Raw genomic sequence first — 23,283 nt, 5'->3', positions numbered from 1 at the left:
TCATACACAAGGCTCCCCTGTGTTGGTGGGTCTGGGGCCTGTGTGTGGGTGGACAGCATCAGGTGTGTAGAGAAGAGCTGTGTGACCATGCTCTGGGTGTGCAGTGCTGTTTTTCCCTTTGCTGGAGCACCCAGTCTGCACCTCAGTCTCGGGTGGTGGCCCCCAGCTCTGCCTGCATTCTTCCATTCTGTGGCTGGCTGAAAACAGCTCCTCCACTCATACTGGCTTCCCCGAAAGGTCGTGTTGACAGTTTCATTTGGGGGACAGGTGCTGCGGAAATGGAGAGCAGCTTTTGGGGCCTGCACTGGTCTCTCGCCCTTGCTGGGCCTGTTTTCCCAGCTGTCGGTGGTGCTGGGCTCCACAGTGTCTCTTCACCTATGAGGTGTACCCATGTCCTCGCACCATGTTGCTGGCCCAGCCAGCACTGGCACAACTGAGCCCAGCACTGCTTTTTATCTTGGGGGCTCTGTCCTTGCAGCTGGCTCCATCCAGACCAGTGAGCAGCAGTGCTGATCCTCTGGGGATGTCACCTGCAATGTGTGTCCTCCCCATGGAGGGCCCTATATTGGTGCAAGGGCAAAGGATCCAGCAGTCAGCCTCAGCAGGCTGGCGGGAACGGCCAGGAGGATGCCTGAGCAGCCCTGGGCACTGGGCCATGCTCACTGTGCTCCAGGCAGTGTGGCCTCGTGGCTATGCCCTGCCCACTGCGGTGAGCCTGGATCTGAGCTCCATATACTTGTCCTGCTTCTTTTTACCCATGAAAAACAAACATGCTGGGCAGCCAGGGAGCAAGCCGGGAGGGAAAGTGCTGGTTTGTCACTGTAGCTGCCAAGCCCTCACGGCCCCCGCCTGCTCCCCTGGGGCCCTGGGGTCCTGAAGGGCAACACTGGGCTGGGCCTGGCACACCCAATCCCACCCTGTGCCTGGCCTCCGATGCCTGGCCCCTGCCCTTTTCTGGATAAGGCATCACACACAACACCCACTTCCAGGCTTAGGATCTCTAACTTCATGCACCCCCAGCCAGAACCTCAACCAGGCTTGTCCTCAGTTTTTACTCTGTCACGTGTAGCAGGCACCACCCTTGTTCCTGGCCAATGTGGATGTGAGTGGAGGCTGGACTGCTGGTCTGCAGACCAGTGTTGCCGGGAGCTCTCAGGCTATGGTCACCTGCACCTGCCTCAGGGTCTTGGGCACCCATCAGTGAAGCAGCTTCTCACTCCCTGCTTGCTGGCCACACTGGCCATGCCACACCTGCTGTGTGGCTACAAATGGTCCCCCACCCTTTCTGGGCCCTGGCATCTGCCTCTGTGAGATGGGAGTGGGATGGCCCTGTGAAATGGAGGGTGAGCTGGCATGTGCTATGGGCAGCAGAGGGCCTGGGAGGTAGGAAGCTCTCATCATACCAGCTCTTCCTGCCCTTCCCAGCGGCTTCCAAGCCGCCCATGGCCCATGTTTCTGCTAGGCCTTAGCAGGAAGTGGAGGAGCCATGTCAGAGTCCCGTGACCCATGGGGAGTGAGCCGGCTGCTTCCAGACAGCCTCGGATTAATGACTTTTAATTTAGAATTTAATCAGTGTGCTTCCCTCTAGAGGGCTGGATGCTCTGGTCTGGGAGTGAGTTGTATGGTCTGTGAGTGGGGTGGGCAGGGGCCCATGATGGCCTTGCCAGGCTGGTGCCCCACCCCACTGAGCTTGCTCTGCTTTGCCTGCAGCTGGCGGGCGCCCTGGTCATGGAGGACTGCAATGTGCACTCGGCCGCCAGCATCCTGGCCTCAGTGAAGGAGCAGGAGGCCCGCTTCGAGAGGCTGACACGGGCACTGGAGCAGGAGCGGCGCCATGTTGCCCTGCAGCTGGAGCGTGCCCAGCAGCCTGGCATGGTCAGTGGTGGCATGGGCGGTGGGCAGCCCCTGCCAATGGCCTGGCAACAGCTGGTCCTCCAGGTAACAGCCTAGTGACTTGAGAAGGGTGAAAATTGCCACGTGGGAAAACAATCAGTGGGTCCTGGTGGACCACACGCCAGCATGCAGTTGCTTATTGCAAGATTTGATGGGGCTCCTGGGGAGGAAAGGAAAATGGGATCCCAGGTTGGGCTGGACCCACTTGGGTATGCTAGGTACCATGTGAAGAGTGGGCAGGACACAGCCCAACACTCAGAACAGCACCCTCCCCTGAGCCCTCAGGGCCCAGGCAGCTGGATGGGGTCCGTTCTGGGCAGCTCTTTGGTCTGCCTAGAGACACTTTAGGGGTTTGCCTGCCCCATGCCTAACCCTGCTACCGTGTTCATTGCATGCACTGGTGGGTCAGCCCCAGGAGGAGGCTGGAGCAAGGCTCAGAGCTCTGCCTGCAGCTTAGAGGCTGACCTGGGAGCCTCATTTTCTCTGCTGGTCATTATCCTCAGAATGGGCTCAGGCCCCTACTCAGCCTCAGGAGGTACAGAGCCCTCTGTGTTCCTTGGCCAGGCCCTAAGAACTCTAAAGTTGGGTATGCAGTGAGCAGTTAGACCACTGGGACACCCCACTCCCAGCACCCCAGTGCTCTAACCTGTAGATGAAACAGCAAGGGCCCCTGACTTGGGGTTGGGAGGCTGAAACAAGTACATGCAGGGAGACCTGGGTTGTGATTATCATGGTTCCTGTTACTGACTGAGGCCTAGCGCAGTGAGGAGTCAGGGTGGAGCTGTCCCAGCAGCCGCTGATAAGGGGGGCCCTCCTTACCACCCAGCTTAGAGGCTGGGGCGTTGCCTCCTGCTGTGGCCTCTGGGTTCTTCACAGAGTGACCCTAAGAGGGCTCACCCAGCAGAATCTTGTCTCCCTGGCTCAGCTCCCTGCCCCTCTAAACCCAGTAACCAGACTTCCCCCCCAGCACACTCCCAGCACCTGCACCCGCACCCACCCTTCTTTGGTCCTGCTGGCTCTGACTCTAGGAACCTGCACCTGGCACACACGTGCCAGGAGTTTGGGGCAGCCTGGCCCTTCTCATCTAGAGAGAAAGGGAGCAAATGCTGGTCTCTGCTAAGGCGGCCCCATGGGCTCTCCTCACCTGACTGGGGCCTGTGGGGCTCAGAACTGGCAGCCTGTGTCAGGCCGAGGGACCTGGGGTTGGTGACTACTCCCTGAGTCTTGGTGTCCTGTTGGCCAGCAGGCAAGTCATGCTTCCTATGTCTGCTCACGAGATCCTCATAAAAGGCCCAGCCCAGCACCAGTGCATGGTCAGTGCCAAATTAATGTCCCCAGAGGGTCTGAGACTCACTGGGGGGCCCTTTTTCGTGGCCCCTGGTGCTCAGAGGCCTCTGGTGGGTCTCAGTGCTAGGGCCACCCTCACAGCCTCAGACTTGAGATACTCCAAAATGTGAGGCCTGTACCCTCAAACTTGAGCGGGGGAAGCAGAATGCTGGGCCCAGCTGGGCCACATGGGGACAGTGGAAGCCAGTGACCCCAAGGCTGCCTCTTAGGCGCCAGTGTGCTCAGTCCAACCCTCCCAGACCGGAACAGTCCTCAGACAGGCAGTGTGGGAGGACCCGAGGCACCCCAGAGGGTTGATGCCCTGGCGGGAAGATGTTCCCACAGCCTGGAGCTACCCTGACCTCCTCAAGCAAAAGACTTCAAGACCTCGGGCTACTGCCCCTCCACTTACCACCCCTGCCCCTGAACTCCCCACCCCGGCCCCACTCCACCCCTGCCCTTGATTTTCTCAGGCTGGGATTGAAGAGAGCATGTGTTGCCAGGGCTGCAGCTCAACTGGCTGGGCTGATGAGGATACTAGGGGAGGCAGGGCCACATTGGGCTGGCCAGGCTTCCCAGATTGGTCTCAGTAGGAAGTGCCTAGCAATCTACCTGCTGAGCCACAAGGTAAGAGCCTGGACAATGGCAGGCAAGGCAGGTAGCTGGGGGCTGAGGCTGGGGAACCAGGTCAGGGGGAGTGCTGCTGCACTCGCGGGGCTGCTCCAGGATCCTGGCTACCTGCTCTTCATCTTCCAGCAGGAAGGGGCCCCTCCTCTAGACAGCCAGCTGAAGCAGGACTGACGCCCACCCGGTGGGGAGGGGTGCCATCAGGGAACTTGCCTTGGGCTCGTCTGAGGTGGGTAGGTGGCTGGGGCACTAGCAACTGGTGCAGTTGAGAAGATGGAGCCAGCTTAAAGATAAGATGCGGTTGTGTTTCTGGCGCAGTGTCTCGTCCTCTGTGCTCTGCTCCAGGGGTTCCAGGCAGGTCTGCCCTAGATGCAAGATACAGGAGTTTGGCCAGTACTAGGGTAGCTCACCCCTCTGCAGGTAGGGGAACTGAGACTCAGAGGGGCACACGGTGGGCACCTAGAAACTTGAGCATGATAGCTGAGTGGCCTCTGTATATGGTATTCAGGGCAGCAGGGAGTGGTCCCTGCAGAGGCTGTTTTCTGAGGGGTCTGCGGAGAAGCCAGTGGGAGGCCTGGGCCCGAGCCCTTTCTCTTGCCAGACCCACTGAGCCTCCCTGGGTTGGTCCCAGCTCATTTCATTTCAGAACCTGTTTCCCTGTTCGTGATGCTGGAGCCATTGGCTTGGCCTTTGTGGGGTTTGACATAAGAAGGTGGCTCCGGCCCAGCCCTTCCCATCCCGTTTTTCACCATAGCAGAACCAGACTCCCTAGGGTGTGGCCCACATTGAGGCTGGCCTGGGGGAGCGGTGGGGGTGCACTCCGGGCTTCTGTGCCTCAATGGGGAGAACCCAAGATACAAAGTGGGGGTCCCCTGCTGGGCCCTTTTCCAGGTCCCCATTGAACTCTGTGGGGACAGTTCCTTGCAGGTCCATTCGGAGTGGCGGCTAGGCAGGAGGGTGAGGGGGGGATCTGGGAGACTGGAGGGATCTCGCAGACCGTGACTGCTGTCTCACCGGCCCCCATTTCACGGCAGGTGAAACTGAGTCGCAGCCAGGTTTGTGCCAGTGAGGGAGGCCTTGCGCTCTGTCCATCGCAGCACGGGCACCTGCCCTGTCGGAACTATTTCCCCCTTAGCAGGCGGAGTGAAGTGTAGTCATAAACCGAGGCCTGGGAAGGACTGGCCAGTCTTTCGGCGGGAAAATGACACCCTTGCCGCGGGGAGGGGAGAGAACAGAAGCCCAGGCCAGCAGTGGGTTGGGGGCGGTGGGTGGACAGGGTACGACCCCGGGGCTGCAGGGCCCCACCCCCTGTCTCTGGGGGGCGGGACCTCACACCGCCCACCCGCCACGCCCGCCCCGGCCCCCGCCACGCCCCACCTGGGCGCGGCCCCGCCCGATTGGCTGCTCGCCGTGACCGCCGCCAGATCCGCCCCCGCGGGGAGCGAGTCCGCCGAGCCTGAGCCCGAGCGGCCGAGGCGCCGGAGCCGAGCCTGGTCCAGCCACAGCCACCCCCGCCGCTGGCCAGCGCCCCCGAGCCCCGGCCTGATGCCGGCCGAACTCAGACAGGTTGGAGGGAAGTTGGCTTGGGGGGACCCTGGCCCAGGGGTCGGAGGCGGAGGGCGGGGCGCTGGCCTGCCCGGGAGGACCAGCTTTTGTTCCGCGGAGCCGCTGGCCCGAGGCGGCTATTGTCTTGCGCCCCTGGCTGGGCTGCGTCAGGCTAGGGCCAGGGCCAGGGCCAGGCGGGTGGCGGTGTGAGCGCGGTGCCCCCGGGTGTGCAGGAGGGGCCGTGGGGACTGTGGAGCCCATCCCCGGCTCCTCGGGGGCGAGAACCCCTGGCAGTTTGACCTTCCTCTTGGAACCGGCCGGGACCGGGTGGGCGCTTCCTGGCCAGCGCCCAGGACAGGTGCCTGAGGACACGGGTGGAGAGCCAGGGCCTTCCTGAGCAGCTCCTGTCTGTGCAGGAAGGAGGCTGGAGTCTGAAGAGGGAAGCCCGGGTAGGCCTTCTGCTCCCTGAGAGGCTTCCTCCTCTTCCCTCCACACCCCCTGCGCCGGCTCTGACTCCCAGGACCTGCAAAGGAGCTTCCGGAGCTTTAATGGAAGTCTTCTCTGCCTCTGAGGCACACGTGATGGGAGGGGTAGAGACAGGCCCTGCCCACTAATGGATGCTGGAGGGGATCTCTAAGGAAAACGGGGTCCTCCCCCTCTCAGCATTGAGGCGGGGCGGGGGGGGGGCGGAGGCATAGGCAGTCTGCTCTCTGCTTGGAGCAGTGCTGGATTCAGTAATAGGCAGGGAAACTGAGCAGAGGAGAGAGCAGCCAAGACCCTCTGTGGTGGGAGACAGGTCTCCCACACACCTGCCCACCCGGGCAGCCAGGTCCCTGCCTGTTGTACGGCCCTGGTGTGGCCCCCAGGGTCTGGCCCTCAGAGATGGAGGGACCAGTTTTTGGGAAATCCATGGTCACAGTGTGTCCGATGACCCTGAGCTGAGTTTGGGGAAGCTGAGGTGGATGACAGTCAGCCCTGCTCTCCCACCCCAAGCTTGCTTCCCCAGCTTGGCTTTTTGTCTTCTCTGCCTGGGGCCACGCCCTGGCAGGTGCACTGCTGTGTGGAGGAGTGAGCTCCAGGTCCTGGAGGCTGGTCAGAAGCTGTAGCACTAAGGGAAAGGGCATTTTGTGGTGGCCAAGGGCTTGCTGCCTGGTGGAAGATGCCAGCCTGGCTTGTCCTGGACTCTACCTGGGAGGGCCATGCTGGGGATGGAGGAGATTCATTCATTCATCCATCTGATGGCAGCCACCTCCTGCCCTCTGGGAGCCTGGCCTGCAGGTGTGGGATCCAGGTGTGCAATCTCACTTTAACTCATTCCCTGTGTGTGCTAGCCGGGCCTTGGTCAGGGGAGGAGCCTGCCCCTGCAGTCTGTTCTTCAGGACACAGACCGTGGTTATACATGTGTGAAGTCCAGCTGTTCGGGTAGATAAATGCTATGGGACCAGGGCCCAGCCACCTGTCTACCAGCAGTCCCTCTCTGTGTTGGTCCAGTCTTGCTTTTCTGCTCCCTGTGTTCCTTGCATTTTGCCACAAAGGTGGGACTGGTGCTACCCGGCATGTCCCATGACCCCAGCCTCCTCTGTCATTCCCACCTCCTTGTGAAGAAGCTGAGCCCCAGGTGCGTGATGGGGCCCAGAGCCCCTATGCTGGGCTCAGCCCTGTGTTCCTGGGACCCTCTTGTGAGCAGGGGTAGGTGGTCTACCTCCCTGGCCACTCTGGCCCTTCCCATAAGCCCAAGGGAGCTCATGGGAAATCTCAGGCCTGGGCAGCAGCCTGTTTCCAGGCCAGTCCTGGGGGCCCCGGACCTGGTGCACCAGAGTTTGAAGAGCCAAGGGAGGGATGAGTGCTGGGAGCCTGGGCAGGATGCAAGAGGAGCAAGGATGGAGCCCCGGCTGGGGAGGGGGTGATGAGAGACGACTGACAGGATGCAGCATGTGGGGTTGGACTGGAGGTAGGGTGTTCAGGGTAGACCCCATGTCTAGAGTGCAGAGGGGAACAGCCCAGAGTCGGGTCTGAGGCAGAGGCTGTGTGGGGCTGCAGGGCCAGGGTCCCTGAGAGTGGGCCAGTCTGGGCAGGTGCATATCGGACATGGACACTGGGGCCAGACAGGGATCCAGGGACTGCAAGGTGGGCTGTTGAGAGTCAGCCCACCATTCCACAGCCCCACCCTAAAGATGTTGCAGAGACCTGAGCCACCAGATGGCTAGGGCCTGTCACTACTCTACACCTCAGTTTCTCTCTCTGCCAGTCATCTCTGAGATTCCCAGAGTGGATGTTGGGGAGGTGATTGGCAGAGTTGGTGGCCCCTGTCCCTGTGTGTTGAGAGTCTCTGAGGCCCTGCCTGGATAAGGGTCTCGACACACGATGGAGGATGGGAGGATGTGTGCTCAGGAGTGTGCCTCAGGGAACAGTGGGTGCCGTGCCTTTGGGGTGCTGTTAGAGCACACAGGTTGATGTGCTTGGCCTGTGCCAGGCTGGGTACTCACACAGGTACGTGTACATGCCTGTGTCCCTGTCTGAGGGGTCATGTATATGCATGTGTGTGTGCCTGGGCATGTGTAGCGGGGGCCGGGCTTTCCTGTGATCACTGGCTGACTCATGCTCCTGCCACCCGGGTGAAGTCATCGCTAATTTTTAGCTCCCTGAGGTCATTTGCCAGCAGGGACTCTTGGGGCCTTGGGATCCTACTGCCGAGCTGCTAGGCCGGGGCTGATGGGTGATGCCGCAGGGTTGCCAGGTCTTGCTGGGGGGGACCTGGCTCTCCTGGACCACCCCAGCTCTGCTTGTCAGACCTGCACCACAGCCTTGGTGGGAGGGATAAGCTGGGCCACAGAGTGGCATCTGGGTCCTGAGATGTCCTCCCCTTTTTGTCTCCCCCTTACCCCCACTGTCTAGCTAGGGAGGAGGGGGCTCTTCTCTGAGTCTTTAATAGATGTAAATATATGCATATATGAGGGGCCACATCCCACTGGCAGAGTGTCCTGGGTAACATCCCCTCAGTCTTGCTGCATACCCTCCTCACCCCGTTGCCGGAACTGTAGCCCCTCAGTGCCTGGGCCCCTGCTTAAACTCTGATGAGCTCCCCCAGGGCCCAGCAGAGAGAGCTCAGGGCCTGATACACATATGCCAGATACAGATGGGGTAGCCCAGCCCCAGCAATGATGGGCCACACAAGCCTTCTCCTGCTTCAGAGCAGTCCCAGCTCCCCAGTGCCTTTGGAGAAGAGCCCAGCCTGCCCTGCATGGCAGCATACCAGTTGTCCCCACTCTAGGCCTCAGTCTATTTCTTTTTCCCAGGGAACAGGTCCCCTTTTCCTAGCCAGGCATTCCACGTACATCTCAAGACTGACGGCGAGATGAGGCCCAAAGGCTTCCTTGCCAGATTGCCTTCTCTGGGGGTGCTTGAAATCCCACTTGCACTGTGAAGTTCTAGGTAAATCCTCTCCCCCTGCCAGGCCTCAGTTTCCCCATCTATAAAGTTACCTGTCATCCTCCAAGACCCTGCCCCTGGGAGAGGGGGAGGTACCTTCTGTGGCCACCTTTTTCCTCTGTCAGTGAGCTTGGACACCTGTCCTAACATGTTGGTGCAGGCCCCTTCCTGGACACCTGCACTGCGTGCATTTGAGGGTCAAGTATTCCACCAGGATAGGACCCTGACCTGGGGAGGCTTCCCAGCCCACAGGCGTTGGTAGGCAGGTCCTGAGGGCAGCACTGAGTATCTAGCCTGGCTCACCTCCCAGGCCCAAGAATGGGCAGAGTCTCCCTCTGGAGCCTGGCAGAGCTTGGTGTCTGTGCAGGCCCCAGGGGGCCCAGGCAAGGGACCCATTGTGCAGGGACCAGGGGCCTGGGCCACAGAGCATGGCCTGTCCTCCTGCTGACCCTGCCCTGGCTGCCTGGGAATGTGCTCCCCCTCACCCACCCACCAGGGCTTGGGTTTCAGCTCCTGCCCGTCTTGGCTAGATGCCAATCCCCGGATGTTGGCGCCATGTGGCCCTGGGGCCAGGCACCTGTGCAGTCAGAGGCCCAGAGCAGGCTGTGGGTCTCAGGTCCTGAAGCCACTCAGCGCAGCAGGGGTTGGGCCTGGCTCTGATGTGGGCCAGCCTAGCCTCTTTGAGCCTCAGTTTCCCCACTGGTAAGTCTAGTCAGTAGGCATGTGGATAGAAAAGTCTCAGTCTAGAGCTGTCTTGCCTAGAATTCCAGTGTTGTCACCCCATGCAGAATGGTGGCAAGAGCACCCATAGGCTCAAACCCACTGTGTCTGGTCTCTGATACGATGCCCAGAGTCTCAGTCACTGGGGGCGCCATCCACTGGCCTGAGGTAGGGCCAGACTGTGCCTACACAACACTAAAGAATGTCTGGACTGGAAAGAGTAAGGATATATTGGTGCTACAGGTGCATGGAGTGTTCTGGGAACTGCTTATTTCTGTCCCTTGAGGGCGTCTGGCTGGCGTTGGTGGCGGGAACCTTAGTGTGGCCACAGGAGTCAGTAGGCAGTGCTGAAACAGCCCCCACAAGGCTTCTATACTCAAGGTTTCTGGGGTAGGTGAGGGAGGAGGCCCCAGGACACCATAATGTCCCAGCTAGGGGTGGTGGGTGACATCAGGAAGGCATCCTGCAGGTCTCACTGGTGCCTCCTGGGGCCTGGAGGAGCCTGTGGCAGCCAGGCCATGCAGCTTGGGGAGGGCCCTCTAGACTTCACCCCCAGAGTCTGTGGCCTTATCTGCCAACTCAGCTTGAGGAGGCTTGGGATGGGGGTCCAGCCCCAGGGTCCCCCCAGGATGGGGTGCCAGGGAAGGGTTAGCACCTTGATGTTCAGAGGGCAAGAACTTATTGCTGTCCTTACCAGCTTGGGCCGAGACAGGCTCTGGGGTGGGTAGGTTCAGGACCAGGAGGAAGGCACCCTGGTGTGCTGGCCAGCAAGAGCTGAGGCAGAGCTGCTATGCGTGGGGACCTGTACTCTGATTGAGCAGCAGGCCTGCCCATCAGTGCCCCTCCTTGCCCCAGGAGCAGAGCCCAGGCAGCCAGGCCTCACTGGCCACGATGCCGGAGGCGCCTGATGTGCTGGAGGAGACCGTGACGGTGGAGGAGGACCCCGGCACACCCACTTCCCATGTGTCTATTGTCACATCTGAAGATGGCACGACCCGGCGCACCGAGACCAAGGTATGGACAGGCCCAGGCAGTGGGTAGGTGAGCAGGGCCAGGCTGCTGCAGCTGTCTCACCTGCAGAGTGGACATGGAAACTTGCCACCTGGGCCCTCTCATTGCTCGAGTGGGAAATTAAGGCCAGTCAGGCCCCAACAAAGCAGTTTCTAGGCCTCTCGGGCTACCCCACCTACCTGCCTATCATCTACCAGGTCACCAAGACTGTCAAGACAGTGACCACTCGGACAGTACGCCAGGTGCCCCTGGGCCCGGACGGACTCCCCCTGCTGGATGGCGGCCCCCCACTAGGCCCTTTTGCCGATGGTGCCCTGGACCGGCATTTCCTGCTGCGTGGTGGTGGCCCAGCGGCCACACTCTCTCGAGCCTACCTCAGCAGCGGGGCTGGCTTTCCCGAAGGCCCCGAGCCCCGGGACAGTTCCAGCTATGGCAGCCTGTCCCGAGGGCTGGGTGTGCGGCCCCCACGTGCTGGCCCCCTTGGCCCAGGCCCTGGTGATGGCTGCTTCACACTGCCTAGCCACCGGGAGGCCTTCTCAGTGGGTCCTGAGCCTGGGCCACCAGGTGGCCGCTCCCTGCCCGAGCGCTTCCAGGCAGAGCCGTATGGCTTGGAGGATGACACGCGCAGCCTGGCCGCTGATGACGAGGGTGGCCCTGAGCTGGAGCCTGACTATGGCACGGCCACGAGGAGGAGGCCTGAGTGTGGGCGGGGCCTTCACACCAGGTGAGCTGCACCCCGTCCCCTATGGCTACCTCCTCTGGGAAGTCCACCCCCCACCCAACTACAGAGTACCCCACTTGTCAAGCGGCTGCAGTTGAGTTAGTCATGCACGTTAGTTTGAATTGGCCTTGGCTCTTGTCAGGGAGAGAAGAAAGGTGGACCCTGGGGTGGTAGGAGTTCGACTGGGCACCATCCTGCAGGCCCAGGGCCTAGGAAAAGCTGGGAAGAGTGCCAACCACCGGCCTTGCTCCATCCACACTCTGGGTAACCAGAACCCAGAGCCCTGGCCGTTGTCACCTGATTCTGTCCCCATTGCCCTCAGTTTCTGCATCTCTGGAGTGGGGACGTGACCATAGCCCGGGTCTGGATTCTGTTGTGTGACCCTGGCCAAGTCACCTGACCACTCCTAGCCTCGGGGCAGTGGGTTTGATGACAGCAACCCACAGGGCTACTGAGAGTTAAGGAGATCTTGTGCCCCAAAGGGCTGGTGGCCTGAACACCCCTCGGGTGGTCCTACTGTGATGGCTTCATGCAGAGAGAGCCATCTACCCACTCTCCATCCTGGCACAGCCAGAGATGGGCCTCATGGAAGATAGGGTGGTTTCGTGGAAGGGAGGTGGGTCTCTCCAGCAGCCCTAGCAGATATCGCACAGAAACATGTTTTGCTTGGGATCGAGGAACACTGCCCGGTGACAGCAGTGAGTGAGCTTGCTGTCCTGGGAGGGTTGCCTGGGTCCTGATAGCCTCTGGCTGGGGTTTGGCATTTGGCTGTGAATTGGTTCTCACTGGGCTGGTGCATGACTCTCTGTGTCCCCACCATGCTTCGGGCGGAGATGCAGGTGCTCTCAGCCCAGCCCTGCTGGGTGAGTTTGCAGTCCTGAAGAAGGTGTCATGGGGCAGCTCAGAGGCGGGGCTGGCGGCTGCTGTGACGATGTCCACGCGCCCCACTTGCCTGTGCAGGGCCTACGAGGACGCAGCAGATGATGGCGGCGAGCTGACGGACCAACGGCCTGCGTTCCCAGCGGTGACGGCGCCCCTGGCCCAGCCTGAACGGGGCAGCCTGGGCAGCCTGGACCGGCTGGTGCGGCGCTCGCCCTCAGTGGATAGCGCCCGCAAGGAGCCGCGTTGGCGGGACCCTGAGCTACCTGAGGTGCTGGCCATGCTGCGGCACCCCGTGGACCCCGTGAAGGCCAATGCGGCCGCCTACCTGCAGCATCTGTGCTTTGAGAACGAGGGTGTCAAGCGGCGTGTACGGCAGCTGCGTGGGCTGCCGCTGCTTGTGGCACTGCTGGACCACCCGCGGGCTGAGGTGCGGCGCCGGGCCTGTGGGGCACTGCGCAACCTCTCCTATGGCCGTGACACTGACAACAAGGCCGCCATCCGGGACTGTGGTGGTGTGCCTGCCCTGGTACGCCTGCTGCGGGCCGCCCGGGACAACGAGGTCCGCGAGCTTGTCACTGGTGAGTGGGACCTGGCCATGCCCACATCCCCTGGGAAGAGAAGAGTGCGAGGCTCAGCCAGGGAGGAACGAGGCCCCTCGGCCTGCGACTGCCTGGGAAAGCGCCCGGTGGGCAGGAGTGCAGCTGCTGAGATGCTCGTCCCAGGAGCCAGGCATCGGGCCCAGACTCTGTGACAGGTTCCCCAGTCTCTACCATAGGTGGGAGGCTGACAGTGAGCCCCTCAGGCATGTCCCCTCACCTCCTGCCCCAACAGAAACTCCCCTGGGACCCGCCTCCTTGGTTCCCACCCCAACAGTGCAGTGGTGGGGCTTGTGCCTTATGGGACCTGAGAGACAGGTCGGGTCACCTGACCGTGTCTCTGTGAGGCCCTGTGGCCTCAGGATTGTTAGTGCCACCTGCCGTGTGACAGAGAATGGGTGGGACGGGACAGTACTGCCACACCCGTCTCTGCACCTCCTCCCCTTTGGGGTTCCTTCCTAGCTGGAAACCAGTACTGGTGTCCCCCAGAACCACTCGCGGCTTTTGTTACTTCCTACTATTCTGTGTGAGCTGGGACATGAGGAGAGTGGGACAGGTCCTGAGCGTGGCCACCTGGGGAGGTAGGCAGGCGGTGCATATGGTCAGCACAGGTTGGCCAATCGCACCCCACAGGCACACTGTGGAACCTGTCGTCATATGAGCCCCTGAAGATGGTCATCATTGACCATGGCCTGCAGACGCTGACCCATGAGGTGATCGTGCCCCACTCAGGATGGGAGCGTGAGCCCAACGAGGACTCCAAGCCACGGGATGCTGAGTGGACAACTGTCTTCAAGAACACGTCGGGCTGCCTGAGGTGTGGACCAGGCCTGGTGCTAAAGCCACATGCACACCAGGCCCCGTCCTCGTGGTCCCAGATAGTGTGGAAGATGGCGGCAAGCTTAGGAACACCAGAGTTTGGGAGCTTCAGAGCTGTGGCACGAGTCCTGTGGATGAGAAGTGGGGCCGGATGGGGCTGTACCCACCCCCAAGTGGTGCCCCAGTCTTCCCAGGGGCACCCTCTGGAGGGGTCTCTGTGGTACCATATCCCTGCCTAGCTCTCACCTACCTTCCCATCACTTGACAGCCAGTGGGGAGCTGGGACCTCCCTGTACATCTGCCTGGGAGGCCCATCCCAGCCACCTGTGTGACCTCTGCCCTTCCCCTCCTACCCCTGGGAGGCCCTGCCGACCCCCCAGAGTCCTGGGTCCCCACAGTCTTGCTTGTCCATCAGGGTGTTCTCCCGCAGCCCTGGAGGCTCTTGACCTTGGGGTAAGGTGGGGCCCAGAGCTGCCATTGGGGTGGCGAGGGACCCAGAATTGCCTATACACAGGTTCAGGTCTCTCTGAGTCTACCTGTCCCTTTCTAGGTCAGCTGGGAGGCAGGAAAGCCCTGTCTTCCCCTGCCCAGCTATCCCCAGCCAAGATAGCTGTCTGCCAGGGCTCCCCTCCTGAGGCCGGGGACAGTTCGCTTCTCCCACTTCACTGAGCTCCAGGCTGTGGGGTCCTTTCCCAATAGTGCTAGGAGGGCAGCAGCAAGGGCCTGTTTTGCAGATGAAGACAAGCCCATGAGGCCATAGTGGGGCTGGGAAGTTTGTGGTAGCCAGGGGTCACCTGGCCTGCTCTTGGCCACACAGGAATGTGAGCTCTGATGGTGCTGAGGCCCGGCGGCGACTCCGGGAGTGTGAAGGGCTGGTGGACGCGCTCCTGCATGCCCTGCAGTCGGCAGTGGGCCGGAAGGACACGGACAACAAGGTGGGCAGGGATGGTCACAGCCTCATACCAAGGGCTGGAGAGACGATCATGCAGGTCCCGGGAGGCTGGAACTGTGGGAACAGCACAGGGGAATGGGCTTATTGTTCTGGGGCGGCGTTCTGGGCATGGCCTGCCTCACAGTGACCACACTGAAGTAGGCACTGTCCTGCAGGCAGAAGGTGCTCATGAGGCAGGGGCTTCTTCCCATGGACCCTCCCTGGTGGTTACCACCCTTTTGCCCCCCCGACTGAGGCTTCCCTGTCCCTTTGCTCCTGGTGCCTTCATGCACACCACCTGTGGCCAGTCTTTCTTGAGGGCTGGCCCTGTGCCTAGGGTGCCCTGCCCCAGCCACTCACCTCTCCCTGCAGTCGGTGGAGAACTGCGTGTGCATCATGCGGAACCTGTCCTACCACGTGCACAAGGAGGTGCCCGGGGCCGATAGGTACCAGGAGGCCGAGCCCGGGCCCCAGGGCAGTGCTGTAGTCTCCCAGCGCCGGAGGCGGGATGATGCCAGCTGCTTTGGTGGCAAGAAGGCCAAAGGTGGGTGGGGCGGACTGGGGTACCATCTCAACTCCTGCCCCAGCTGAAGGCTCTCTGTACACCCACAACAGCCCATCATGGAGGCCAGAGGACATCTGCTCAGCCCCCAACAGGCAGGCAGGGAAGCCGGGAGCCAAGGAGGCTGGACTGCCCTGGGTCACATGGTTGACGGGGCCCAGGGTTGGGGGCCCAGGTCCAACCTTCCACATCTACACTATGGGACCCCCAGGGAGTACACAAGGGAAGCCTGGTGGTCCCACTGATGCCCAGATCAAGTCTCTACTCCAGGGAGAGTTCCACTCACCCATGAGTTGAGAAAGAGCCATGGCTGTTGCTGCCTGCTGACTGTTTACAGAATAGCAGTAGACTACCACCAACCTGTGGGGCAGTCCCCCATCTGCCTGGGCAAGATGCCCTGCACACCTTCTCTACCGCACTAGCAGGGTATAGGTTCCCGGGACCTCCCCAGCAGTTGTGGGGAAACTGTGCGCCACCTCCCCCTGCCCCACTGACCCCAGTCCTCCTTCTTGTCCCACTGGTGGGTGCTCAGCACCCAGAAGTGACGGGATGAGGTTCCACATGCTGCCTGCTTGATCCAGGGTGTGCAGTGGAAACCTGAGGCCTCTGGGAGGGCATGGGGGGGTGATGAGTGCTGCCTGCTCAGGCTCCTCTCCTCTCTCCTCTGCTTCCTCCGGCCGCCCAGAGGAGTGGTTCCACCAAGGTGAGTCCCTTTTTATCCTGCTCTCTAGGCCTGGCATGTGCAGTGGGCACTTGGGAAGAGGCAAGCACATTCCAGCCCCAGGGCCCTGCCCCACCCTTGGCTTCATCACTCGGGCTGCCATCTTTATGACAGTGGCAGGTGGAAAGGCCAAGGGGCTCATTTTATAACCTCAGACTTGCCTACCTGGGCAGAGCCGGACAGAGCCAAGAGTGGGCAGGGCCTGGGGATACTTGTCTCTAAGGGCACCAGGGAGCAGTCTGTTTCTCTGATAGAATGGGGCAGAATGTGGCTCAGAGGGATACAAGGGTCCCATGAGGGTAAGCAGGGCAGGGACCCCAGGTCATCTGGCTCCGCTCTGCTGCCTTCTGAGGGGGTAGAAGTGTCATCTGAGATGGGAGTGTGGCTGACAGTGGGCTCACTGTCACGAAGGTGTGCAAGCCAGGGCTGCACAAATGTTAGGTGGGCTGCTGTGGGGTTTCTCCTGGCTAGTAGATCCTGGGACAATGTCCTGACCCCAGAGTAGGGGAGTTTCCCCCTAGTTCTGCCTTACTGTGTGACCCAAGCGAGTCTTGTCCCGGTCTGCCTTCAGTTTCTCGGCTTGTATCCACCTGCCATCCAGCCAGGGCTCCTGGCTTCCTCGGTCTACATACCTGGTAGTTGCAAGGAAGCCACCGGGAGGGTCTGTGGTACAGCTCCCAGCACCTGGTGGGAGATGAGTCCTAGGGGCAGGGCTGGGATGTCCCCAGGCCCCACTGCCACCAACTCCTACCCCTAGACTAAACTGCCCAAACTCTGACAATGGTGCTCCACTCCCACAGGTGCCCAGGCCTGGACATGGGGGTGCCTTTTGGGGCCTGGATAGGAGAGAACTGTGCCCAACCCTTCTGACACACCCATGCCTCATATGGGGTCTGCCTCACCTCCCACACCACTTTTCCCTTCCAGGAAAGAAGGATGGTGAGATGGACCGGAACTTTGACACGCTAGACCTGCCCAAGCGAACTGAGGCTGCTAAAGGTGAGTGGGCTGAGACGAAGCCAGCTTCGCTGGGGGATGTCTGGGCTCAGGATTGCCCTGGTAGTGAAGCTTTGGGCCATCAAGCAGGCCTGGAGAGCCTTAGGGAACAGATGGGGAAACAGGCCCATAGGTGCAGGATTTCCTGGAGGATTATTCAGCACTGGGACACCTGCTGAGGGTTTAGAATGGGAGGCAGTGCCATGGGTCATGTCAGGCAAGGTTGGGGGAAACAGGCACAGAGAGGCCAGGGGCTTGCTCAGCCTCATGGTGTGTAAGAGGTGGGAAGGTTTGGAGGGACGCCACCAGTGGAGGTAGGGCCTCCTGTGTTAGCCACAAAGCTGAGTTCACCTCGGGGCTGGGAGCTAGGCGGGCATGCTCACATCCAGGTTCAGAGGCTGGGCCAGACGAACACCTGCAGGGGCAGGGCAGTGCCTATTGGGTTGTGTGCTGGGATCTGGCCTGAGAGAGAGGTGTGCCCTGGTGGGGCCTAACCAGTTGGAGGAGCCTGCATGTCACCAGAGTGGAGGGCCCCAGCTGCAGGAGGGCTATGGGGAAGCATTACAGTTAAAGCAGGGCTGGTGCAGATACCCCAGCAGGGAATGTTCTTGGAGTATGTGGGAGCAGAAAGCCCAGCAGGGCAGGAGTAGAGGGAGCATGGGGCATGGGGACTGGGGAGGGGGTGATGAAATGTTGCTGGGTGAGTACAGGGGAGATTGAGGTAGTATCCCAAGCCAGCCTGAAGCCCCTGTTTGGGGACAGGCAAGCTTGGAAGGCTGTCTTGACCCCCCATTTCTGGAGCACTGGGCAGAGCAGCAGGATGGCGTCTCAGTTGCCGGGGAACCTGGAGTGGTTGCCAGGGAGAGTGCCTCCTGTTGCTAGGGCAGCTGCCCTGGTTGCACTGCATCAATTGACTTACGGGGGGGGGTGGGGGGGGGCCTGTTGCTAGGGGGCGCCGCCGGCTCTGCACAGCTTCAGTTACTGGTGAAAGCAGGTCCTCTTGCTAGGGGTGTGGCCAATGCTGGTCTTGTTGCCAGGGAAGGTGGGCCCTATTGCTAGGGGCGTGGCCAGGAACATAGCTTCAGGGACGTACCGGGAAATGCGGTCTTGTTGCTAGGAAAGCCTTCCTGGTTGACGCCTCCCTCCCCACCCCAGGCCTCCTGGATGCTCCTGCTGCCAGGCAGGTCCAACTGATTGAGCCTCAGTTTGCTCCTCTGTGAAATGGGAATGCTTTTCCCCTTGGGTGACTATGTTGATAGTAAACATTACGTGACTCATCCACACCCGTCCCTGGCCCCAGCTCACCCACCCTCCGGGAGCTCTAAAGCGGGAAGCGGGAGGGGTATGACGGATGAGAGCAGATTCTGGGTGACCGTGGGTGGCGGTTGCCCTGCACCCAGGCTTTGAGCTGCTGTACCAACCCGAGGTGGTACGTCTCTACCTCTCCCTCCTCACGGAGAGCCGGAACTTCAACACCCTGGAGGCTGCCGCCGGCGCTCTGCAGAACCTCAGTGCCGGCAACTGGATGGTGAGGGGCAGGTGTGGCAGGGTGGGCAAGTCCTGAGAGAGGGAATCCCAGGCACCTCACTGGTGCAGCTCCTGCCTCGGCTGGCGGGGAAAGGAGGGCCCACTTCACCACCCCAAGATCCAAGAAGTGCATGGGCTACGGGCACTGCGTGCACCCTGGACGGTGGGAAAGCCTCGGTGGAGGTGCCGTTGAGCTTTTGGGGTAGGGCTTTGTCGGCCACGGGAGCAGGAAGGTCCAGCTGGAGGGAGCGGTCAGGATCTGGAGGTGGGAGAGTGCCTGGGGTGTATAGCTGAGGAACCCTCTCCCCGCTTCCTCAGTGGGCCACGTACATCCGCGCCACAGTGCGTAAAGAGCGTGGGCTGCCGGTGCTTGTGGAACTGCTGCAGTCTGAGACAGACAAGGTGGTGCGCGCCGTCGCCATCGCCTTGCGCAACCTCTCGCTGGACCGGCGCAACAAAGACCTTATCGGTGAGGACGCCTGCAAAGCCACGCCTGGACACCGAACTATGCCTGCAGCTCTAGGATCTCATCGGAGGGGGTTGGAGGATGAGTGGTTTGGGAGTCCAGGCCCCGCCCCTGTCGTTTCGGCGCTGTCCCACCGTAGGCAGCTCCAGTCCTCCTGGCCCTGTCTCTGAAGCTCAGCGCCCTCCTCGCATGGTTCCTTGTGGTGGTCTCCCGGGGGTTTCCTGACAGCGCCCCAGCCCTCGCGGGATCCCTGCTCCTTCCTGGAGGGGTGGGGCAGAGGCGTGTCCTGACACCTAGCCCTGCCCCTCAGGGAGCTACGCCATGGCCGAGCTTGTGCGGAATGTGCGCAATGCACAGGCTCCGCCGCGACCTGGGGCCCGCCTGGAGGAAGACACCGTGGTGGCGGTGCTCAACACCATCCACGAAATCGTGTCCGACAGCCTGGATAACGCGCGTTCGCTCCTGCAGGCACGCGGGGTGCCAGCGTTGGTGGCTCTTGTCGCCTCCAGGTGTGGAGGGGAGGGGTGGGTGGCTTGGGGAGCAGGGGATGTGGGGGAGGGGCCGCCACTGACCCCGCCCCCGGCCCCACAGCCAATCTGTACGCGAGGCGAAGGCGGCGTCGCACGTGTTGCAGACAGTGTGGAGCTACAAAGAGCTGCGTGGTAGCCTGCAGAAAGATGGCTGGACCAAGGCACGCTTCCAGGTGCGGCTTCCCTGGCCTTCCCTGCCTTCCTTGCTCACTTCGCCTCATTCCCAGTCCATGTGCTTCACCCACCATGTGTCTGTGTTTTATGTCTCAGTCAGCTGCGGCTACTGCCAAGGGGCCTAAGGGAGCACCGAGTCCTGGGGGCTTCGATGACAGCACGCTGCCGCTGGTGGACAAGAGTCTTGGTGAGTGGTGGAGGTTAGGGGGCCTAGAGGGTGGGGACCGCAGCTGTCCCAACTGCCCGACCCTTGGGTGAGGGTGAAGGAGGAGCCACACCTCCCACGGAGACGGCTTCCATAGGCCACTTTCCCTGCCCTCTGCCTCTTGGCTACTCCCCACGGCATCCGCGCTGCTGTCAAGCTCAGGGTGGGGCTGCCAACTGGCAGAGGTTGGGCACCTTAGTGACAGAGAGCCTCTAGGGCTACCTGGGGCTTCTGTGCCCCGATCCCCCCTGGCCGCTATGTGCAGCCCGCCTCCTCCTCCTTTGCAGAGGGCGAGAAAACTGGCAGCCGGGATGTGATCCCCATGGACGCGCTTGGTCCCGGTGAGTGCAGATGCAGTGTGGTTTGTTTTCTGTGCGAGGAGGGGACCAGGGCCTGAGGTAGGCCTGCTGGTTTTATGGGGTGTAGTTGGTGCTGGGTGGAGAAGAGAGATTTGGTTAAGGGGTGCTCAGAGAATGAGGTACAGGGCAGCTGGAGAGGGGTTAGTGCCCAGCTAGGAGCTCTGGCCCACAAGTGGAGGGGAGTCTGGATAGTTGGAGCTGCCATGGGGCAGGCAAGGGTTGCACCAGTGCGAGGCAAGGTGTTGGTGAAAGCTGGCAGCAGCCCGGATCTCCAGGACAGGGTGGGTGTGGGCCATCTCCCAAAGCCCCTGTCCCACGAGTCCCCTGTGTCTGGGCTGAGAGGAAGATCTGCTCCTACAGGGTTCCCCTCAGAGCATCTTTCATGCTCCACTTTATTCCATCTACAGATGGATACTCCACAGTGGACCGGAGGGAGCGAAGGCCGCGGGGCATTGGCTCTGCTGGAGAGGCCTCTGAGAAGGAACCATTGAAAGTACGTGGTCCTGTGACTGTGGGCAGGTACCCCGTGGGGCTCTGTGTCTGGGGGTTGCTGGAGAACAGCCTAGGCCATGCTGGGTCTGGTCTGGGCCCGGGGGTATAGCTGGGTTGTGGGGCCAAGCCCAGGAAGCAGCCCTTTCGTGCCAGTCAGTCTGTGGGTACTGATGAGTTTGCAGCTCCCACCCCCTGGGGACAGCACTGCCCGGCCACACCCTGCATGGGCCGGAGCCTTTGAGCTAGTGTGTGTGCACCCTTCTGCGCATGTGTGTGCGAGGGCCCACCGGCGAGGGCAGGACCTGCCGCCTGCTGTGTGCCAATCCCCCAGCTTCCTGTGCAGGCCTCTGTGTGTGCACGTGCCCCCCCCCCGGCCCATGTGAGCCACACCTGTCTGGCTCCCTGTGCCCTTGGTGCTCCCTCTGCTGTCCTGGCAGGCCCACCCTTACATCGCCAGCCTCGGCCCTGCCCCTGCCCTGTCCCCCCAGGAGCTCTGACTAACCTGCTCTGTTGTGCCTCTAATGCCCACCCGTGCACTGCAGCTCGATCCCAGCAGGAAGGCCCCTCCCCCAGGGCCCAGCAGGCCCGCGGTCAGGCTGGTGGACGCCGTGGGGGACGCTAAGCCTCAGCCCGTTGACTCCTGGGTCTAGCTTGCATGCCTGGTACGTTCTCTCATCTGGTTGTTTGTCCAAACGTTTCTGCCCTCTGGGCCTGGGCTTCTTGTTGGTCTCTGCTGCCTGCATGCTCTGCTTTTCCTGCATGTTCCCCGCAGGACTTTGGCTTCCAGTCCAGCAGCCCAGTGGCCCATTCCCAGGGAAGGCCAGGCAGAGGTCAGAGAGGGAGGGTGCTCCCTGGGCCCACAGCCCTGTCCCAGGCACTGTGAGATCAGGGGCCTGAGGAGATAGGACCAGAGTAGGGATGGGCACCATACCCTCCAACGCCCTTTGAGGACCAGCAATTCAGGATCAGTCCTGGAGCTGACCCTTGGGGTCAGCTCACACCATCCAGGGCAGATGCTTCTGTCCATATCTCCATCCATGTAGCCTGTGGAGTTGGCCGCCCTGCCTTGAGGTTGTATGTGGTCCTGTGCCACTCTGGCTGCAGCGTCCACCATCCTCTCTCCCTCTGCAGGGCCCAGGCCCAGCCTCTTGTTCTTAGGGCTTGGATCGTGGAAGAAGGGCCACCCTGAGCAGATCCTGCCGTGGAGCTTGGAGCCCCCTGGCGGCAGGGGTTGGCAGCGTCTCGCCCCAGCCAAGCCTGACTTTGGGGACACCTTCCTGCCCCCCACCCTACCTAACTCCCTAGGCCTGAGTTAGCTGTTTACTGACATGGTGCTGTGTGTGAGCGAGTGACAGAAGGCCTGAGGAGGCCAACTGGGCTGCTAGGGCAGGGCCCAGGGAGGTGGCAGGGAAGAGTGCCTGGCTGGGCTTTGGGGCCGGTGGGATAGGAAGGTGCCCCTGGGAACAGTGCCCCAGAGGTGCGGGAAGGCTTGGTGCCAGGGGCAGTTGGCTAGGCAGGGAGGGGGTTGGGAAAGAACTTGGACTCCTTAAAGGTGGAGGGGCTCCCTGGGCACCCTGCAGGCAGGCAGACCACAGTGTCAGGGGTGCCTCACAAGGCCCAGCCCTGGGCAAGGAAGCTTTGGAAGCAGCAAGATGGGGGTCAGGCTACAGGTGCCCCACCTCCCCAGAGCACTGCAGTCATGTGAGGCCCCTGTGCAGTAGAGAGCTCTTGTCTAGCTGATGCTGGCCAGGGCCGGGGCCGCCGCATCTGCCTGGAGCCTGGGCAGCACCTCCAGGACTGACCTTCGGCAGTGGCTTGGGGACTGCTTTCAGTGCCTGCTGTTTGTGACTCAGAAGAAAAACACTGAGAAAAAGCATTAAAAATAAGCCAAAATAAGACTGTTGTATTGGTAAACATCTAAATTTTTGTAAGAAAATTTAAACATTAAAGCAACAAAGGAACTTTTTGCTTTCTGCTACTCAGGTCTGGCACAAGTGGCTGGCTCCTCCCTTGTGTCAGGGCCTCCGTGCGTCTGGGGCAGGGCCCTGGGTGGAGGTGGTCCCAGGTGTCCATCTCCTGTGTCCTGCAGAGGCTGTTTCTGGCCCTTGGGTGGCCCCAGGCTTGTCCATTTGGGCTCACTGGTCTCTCTATCCATAGGAGTGGGCTGGCTGGGGGCTAGCCAGGCCTTGAGCCCAGGAGTGGAGTCTTGGCTAGGGGCTGGTCTGGGTGCAGGTGGACTCAGCTAGCACAGGGTTGAGCCCTGTCCTGGGCCTGGGAAATGGGCCCTTGGAGCCTCTGAGGTGGCCAGCAGTCTGACCCCTTGGAGGAGCTGAGGGCAGCTCTGGGTGTAGGTGGACACAGACCAGCACTGCATCCTCATTCATGGGCCGGGGGGGGGCAACTGCAGGGATGTGGGGGCTGATCTCAGCCATTGCCTCTTTTGTAGGCAAGGCCCAGTGGGAGTGGGGAAGGAGACGCTTCCACTCCATGCCACATGGGGCCCAGAGGAGCTGGTGCTGCTGTGGGGTCCACCTCTCCCCAGCGCCTGCTTGGTCAGATGGGTGTGAATGCTGGCTGACTCCTCTGTTCGTTTCCCAGGCTGGGGCTAACAGGTGCCCCTGGCCTAGCTGCAGGAGGGCTGACCTCTGCACCACTGTGGCTGGGAGGCCCGTGGGCCAGGCATGCCACCCAGAACCCAGCCAGCCAGGGGCCCCACCCTTAGCGTTAGCATCCATCAAGGGGAGCTTTGAA

At 61.4% G+C, this 23,283-nt stretch overlaps 1 protein-coding gene across 6 annotated transcripts in view; it reads left to right on the top strand.

The window, feature by feature from the left end:
* ARVCF (ARVCF delta catenin family member) overlaps positions 1 to 22,493 on the top strand; it is a 56,256-nt gene extending 33,763 nt beyond the window's left edge. The window contains exons 3-20 of one of the 6 annotated variants that reach the window (XM_010388446.2): positions 1,711 to 1,938; positions 10,396 to 10,554; positions 10,749 to 11,275; positions 12,233 to 12,732; positions 13,384 to 13,567; positions 14,387 to 14,504; positions 14,873 to 15,044; positions 15,748 to 15,765; positions 16,711 to 16,782; positions 18,180 to 18,307; positions 18,625 to 18,775; positions 19,083 to 19,281; positions 19,364 to 19,475; positions 19,573 to 19,663; positions 19,969 to 20,022; positions 20,448 to 20,533; positions 21,075 to 21,194; positions 21,664 to 22,493. In XM_010388446.2, coding sequence (XP_010386748.2) covers positions 1,729 to 1,938; positions 10,396 to 10,554; positions 10,749 to 11,275; positions 12,233 to 12,732; positions 13,384 to 13,567; positions 14,387 to 14,504; positions 14,873 to 15,044; positions 15,748 to 15,765; positions 16,711 to 16,782; positions 18,180 to 18,307; positions 18,625 to 18,775; positions 19,083 to 19,281; positions 19,364 to 19,475; positions 19,573 to 19,663; positions 19,969 to 20,022; positions 20,448 to 20,533; positions 21,075 to 21,182 — 2,889 coding nt within the window. In that variant the 5' untranslated portion in view covers positions 1,711 to 1,728 and the 3' untranslated portion in view covers positions 21,183 to 21,194; positions 21,664 to 22,493. Of the gene's footprint in view, positions 1 to 1,710; positions 1,939 to 5,295; positions 5,413 to 10,395; positions 10,555 to 10,748; positions 11,276 to 12,111; positions 12,733 to 13,383; positions 13,568 to 14,386; positions 14,505 to 14,872; positions 15,045 to 15,747; positions 15,766 to 16,710; positions 16,783 to 18,179; positions 18,308 to 18,624; positions 18,776 to 19,082; positions 19,282 to 19,363; positions 19,476 to 19,572; positions 19,664 to 19,968; positions 20,023 to 20,447; positions 20,534 to 21,074; positions 21,195 to 21,663 lie in introns of those variants that run through there. The other 5 variants (XM_030915529.1, XM_030915530.1, XM_010388447.2 and 2 more) reach the window with 5 other exon arrangements.
* Positions 22,494 to 23,283: the final 790 nt, after the last annotated feature.

The sequence above is a fragment of the Rhinopithecus roxellana genome, chromosome 13 (assembly GCF_007565055.1).
Source record: "Rhinopithecus roxellana isolate Shanxi Qingling chromosome 13, ASM756505v1, whole genome shotgun sequence".
NCBI lineage: Eukaryota > Metazoa > Chordata > Mammalia > Primates > Cercopithecidae > Rhinopithecus > Rhinopithecus roxellana.
This window is presented reverse-complemented; position numbering and strand designations above follow the sequence as displayed.